At 49.2% G+C, this 1,526-nt stretch overlaps 1 protein-coding gene across 1 annotated transcript; it reads right to left on the bottom strand.

Moving 5' to 3' along the window:
• Nucleotides 1-439: 439 nt before the first annotated feature.
• Nucleotides 440-940, bottom strand: LOC145937885 (uncharacterized). The gene has a single exon (XM_083041246.1). It carries the CDS (start codon nucleotides 938-940, stop codon nucleotides 440-442), a length of 501 nt encoding a protein of 166 aa, XP_082897372.1.
• Between the last annotated feature and the right edge of the window lie 586 nt (nucleotides 941-1,526).

Below are 1,526 nucleotides of genomic sequence, written 5' to 3'. Positions count from 1 at the left end.
AGACGATTTTGCAGCGAATGTAGATAGTCTTTCGTTCAAGAGCGCCAGATCTGCTCCTGCATCGCGTGCACAAGCTGCCAACGCGATAATCGATTGGGATTGATCTCGAGAAACGATTGCTCCGGAGTTGAGACAATCGGACGGCCAATGGGAAAATGGCCTGGCGTTAGGCTCGATAAATCAGTCGGATCATCGTTGAGAGCAGTAATCGGACGCGAATTCAAACATGCCTCGATTTCAGCTTTTGAAAGCGTACGGGGTCCCACTATGCGTTTAAAATGGTGCTTGAAACTTTTCACGCCCGCCTCCAGAGGCCTCCGAAATGAGGTGCCGCGGCCGGTATGAAATGCCATTGAACGCCGTCGTTAGCTAATATCTCGCGTAGAGAAGAGTCCGCGCGCAAAGCTGCAAAGCTTCACTGAAGTTCACGATCGGCACCTTAGAAATTTGTGCCGTTGTCGTTGTACATGTGCGACGGCAAACCACGGCGACTAGCGAAGCGTTGATACGCGGCGAGAAAACCGTTGGTGGAATAATCGTCCACGTTCTCTAAATGAATAGCCTTCGTGGTGAGGCAGACAAATAAGGCAACGTAATTTTTTGTGGCCTTTTGACCGCGGCCCACAAAGGGAGTGATATTAAACGGTCCAGCATAGTCGACTCCGGTATGAGAAAACGGAGGAGATGGCGTTACGCGAGGAGAGGGAAGATCTCCCGTTAGTTGTGTAGGCACGATAGCGGCATGACGAGTGCAGGTTACGCATTGTCGAAGACGCGTTTTGACTAGACTGCGAGCTCCAAGAATCCAATAACGTTGGCGAAGTGAACGCAACGTAAGTTGAGTGCCACCATGAAGCGTGGCTTTATGCGTTAAATCGATGAGAAGTTCTGATATTCGATGCTTCGGTAATATAATCGGATGCTGTTCGGAATAACACATACCTGAATTTTTTAACCGCCCGCCAAGGCGGAGTAAATGATCGTCTCCGCGGAAAAGATTGAGGGTACGCAGAGAACTCGTATGAGAGAGAGAGAACCCTTTTGTCAATGCTTGCAATTCCTCTGAAAAATATAGACGTTGAGCGGATTGAAACCAGAAATTGGTGACGTCGCGAAGTTCCCCGACAGATAGAACTTCCCGTATTAGAGCTTGAGAATCTCTCTTGCGTTTTAAATTCTCAACGAATCGGCGGATATAAGCGGTGACTCGGATTAATCGGTTCCAGCTAGAATATGCGAAAGGAAGCTCCCACTCTTGAGCGCGATTGAGGTGATGAATCGCGGCTTTACGAATTTCGGCCGACAACTGTTCTTCTTGAAGCGTATCAAAGGGAGGAGCAGGATCATGAATCGGCCATGAATTCGAGGATTGGTGTAGCCATGGTGGACCTGACCACCAAAGGTCGTGCGATAGGAGTTCGGTCGCGGATAGACCGCGGGATGCGCAATCAGCGGGATTGTGTCGGGAAGGAACATGATTCCATCGAATCGTAGGCAAGGAGATTTGTACTTCCGAAATACAATTG

Source organism: Prenolepis imparis, unplaced genomic scaffold (genome assembly GCF_030444845.1).
Source record: "Prenolepis imparis isolate NDT839.2.m4 unplaced genomic scaffold, iyPreImpa1.0 SCAF_6, whole genome shotgun sequence".
In the NCBI taxonomy this organism is placed as follows: domain Eukaryota; kingdom Metazoa; phylum Arthropoda; class Insecta; order Hymenoptera; family Formicidae; genus Prenolepis; species Prenolepis imparis.
The sequence above is the reverse complement of the archived record's forward strand: the minus strand, read 5'-3'. Positions and strand labels throughout refer to the sequence as shown.

Bases quoted from the DNA above. Each gene is read 5' to 3' on its own strand.
- LOC145937885 (XM_083041246.1), bottom strand. From the start codon at position 940: ATGTGTTATTCCGAACAGCATCCGATTATATTACCGAAGCATCGAATA.